General features: G+C 39.5%; 1 protein-coding gene across 1 annotated transcript in view; it reads left to right on the top strand.

Annotated features, from left to right (window-relative positions):
* The window catches only part of LOC107603263 (transcription factor 7-like), a 25,191-nt gene that overhangs the window by 21,091 nt on the left and 1,283 nt on the right, over positions 1-2,817 (top strand). The window contains exon 7 of the mRNA XM_016296027.1: positions 656-763. Within this exon, the coding sequence (XP_016151513.1) occupies positions 656-763 (108 nt within the window). The remainder of the gene's footprint in view (positions 1-655; positions 764-2,817) is intronic.

The raw sequence follows: 2,817 nt of genomic DNA, 5'->3' as shown, positions 1-2,817 counted from the left end.
TGTGTGTGTGAGTGAGTGTGTGTGAGTGTGTGTGTGTGTGTGTGTGTGAGTGAGTGAGTGAGTGAGTTTGAGTGTGTGAGAGTGTGTGTGTGTGAGTGAGTGAGTGAGTTTGAGTGTGTGTGTGTGTGTGTGTGTGTGTGTGTGTGAGTGAGTGTGAGAGAGAGTGTGTGTGTGTGTGTGTGTCTAAATGTCCCCACAAGGATATTAAAACCTGACATTTTTGACATTGTGGGGAACTGCCTGCGCTCCCCATGATGGAAAAAAATGATTAAAAATAGTAAATGATGTTTATCTGAAAGTGTATCAATGCAAACAGGTTTTCTGTAAGGCAGCGGTGGGGAACGTTGATCCTGGAGGGCCAGTGCAGAGTTTAGCTCCAACCCCAATTAAACACACCTGAACAAGCTAATCAAGGTCTTCAGGATACAGGAAGGTTTTTTTTTTGTCACTCTGCAGGACAGCGGCCCTCCAGGATCAGCGTCCCCCACCCCTGCTGTAAGGGGTAGGTTTAGGGTTAGGGTTGGGTTAGGGGATAGAAAATATTGTTTGGTCAGCATAAAAGTAACAGAAGTCTATGGAAGGTCCCCACAATTCACAGAAACCTAATGTGTGTTGTGTGTGTGTGTGTGTGTGTGTGTGTGTGTGTGTGTTACAGTGGCACGCTCTGACCCGCGAGGAACAGGCCAAGTACTATGAACTAGCGCGGAAGGAGCGACAGCTTCACATGCAGCTTTATCCCAGCTGGTCGGCCCGTGACAACTACGTAAGTGCTTCTCATTACTCTGCGGCTAACTGAGGAAAATCAGGATCATTCTGACATGTGGGATATAAACGTGACGTAGAAGCAGATCCAGTGTCCGAACTCTTCAGTTCAGCTCATTACAGATCAATCACAATGAGATTTTTCTGATTATTCTGATTATTCTCTATATTTCTTATGCATCAGGGTTCTTATTAACTAGAACTAACGATCAAAACATTTCAGTTAATTGAAATAAATCTGCAATAAAATAAAATATAAATATTAGATGATATTAGCTTCAGTTAGTTGCCAAGGCAAGATTTCTATATTTTTAAGTTGAGGCACTAAAATTCTACCCAGGCTCATTGGAAATACTAGATACTTTTCTACAAAACTGAAAAACTGAAATGTACGAATCGCTGCGAGTTCCAGTTATAATGAACTTTTATTGCTTTTCACACAAAGTATGATTTACAGGTCCACAGTTTCAATTAATAAAGCGTTATTTTCACCCAATTACTTGAAGAATATTATGTGATGACTTCAAAACAATTTTAATATGCTGCGAGATTTGAAAACTGATACTTTTGAATGTTAACGTCACATAGACGCACGTATTTTTTTATGAGACTGGGTTGCTAAAATTACTAGAAATAAAATAAATAAAAAATCTAAAACTGAAATAAAATTCAATTAAATAAAATTAAGCAAGTAAATTGATAATATACAAATGTACAAAAAATACTAATAATAAATCTCAATCTCAGAGATTTAACACCCATGGAAATATGTAAATATTAGATGAAAAACATATTTTAGTTATTTGCCGGGACAAGATTTCTAATTTCTAGAGTTGAAGCAATAACTGGGAAAAAAAATTATATATATATATATATATTTAAAACACAGAATCACATAAAAATTACAAAAAAAATAACTAAAAAGAAAACTGAAATTCTAAAAATAAAAGCTAATAAAAAATATCAATAAATACTATTATAGATATAAATATTAAAATAAGAGTTATGCATGTGTGAGTCTTATGCAAAGATAAAACTGTTTGTGTTTGTAATCTTGATACTTGATAGTTAATTAGCTAATATACAAATGTATAAATAATACATATTGTTATTTAAATATTAAATATTATTCATTACAAATTAAATATAATTATTTGAGCAAGACCACGTCCCGAAGATCCACTGATTTACTGGTTTATCACAGCTACCCGTTTTTCCTTTTTTGGTAAGTTCAATATTTGAATATTTTCAGGAAGTAACATCTCTCTCTCAGAGATTGACACCCATCACATGTGAACAGAAATTTCACCTGCATTTAGAGCTGTCACCTACATGTAAACAGGAAACACACAACCCACACAGAGATATTAACTGCAGCGCTGCTGTGCGGATGTGTCTGTCCACACACACACGCACACACACACACACACTCACTCTCACTCACACTCACACACAGACACACGCACACACAGACACACGCACACACAGACACACGCACACACAGACACACGCACACACAGACACACGCACACACAGACACACGCACACACAGACACACGCACACACAGACACACGCACACACAGACACACGCACACACAGACACACGCACACACAGACACACGCACACACAGACACACGCACACACAGACACACGCACACACAGACACACGCACACACAGACACACGCACACACAGACACACGCACACACAGACACACGCACACACAGACACACGCACACACAGACACACGCACACACAGACACACGCACACACACACACACTCACTCTCACTCACACTCACACACACACACACACACACACACACACACTCACACAGACACTCACTCTCACTCTCACTCACACTCACACTCACTCACACACAGACACACACACACACAGACACAGACACATGCACACACACACACACTCACACACACACACTCACACTCACACTCACACACAGACACACACACTCACTCTCACTCACACTCACACTCACACACAGACACACATACTCACTCTCACTCACACTCACACTCACACACAGACACACA

The sequence above is a fragment of the Sinocyclocheilus grahami genome, unplaced genomic scaffold (assembly GCF_001515645.1).
Source record: "Sinocyclocheilus grahami isolate Dianchi unplaced genomic scaffold, SAMN03320097.WGS_v1.1 scaffold343.1, whole genome shotgun sequence".
NCBI classification, from domain to species: domain Eukaryota; kingdom Metazoa; phylum Chordata; class Actinopteri; order Cypriniformes; family Cyprinidae; genus Sinocyclocheilus; species Sinocyclocheilus grahami.
This window is presented reverse-complemented; position numbering and strand designations above follow the sequence as displayed.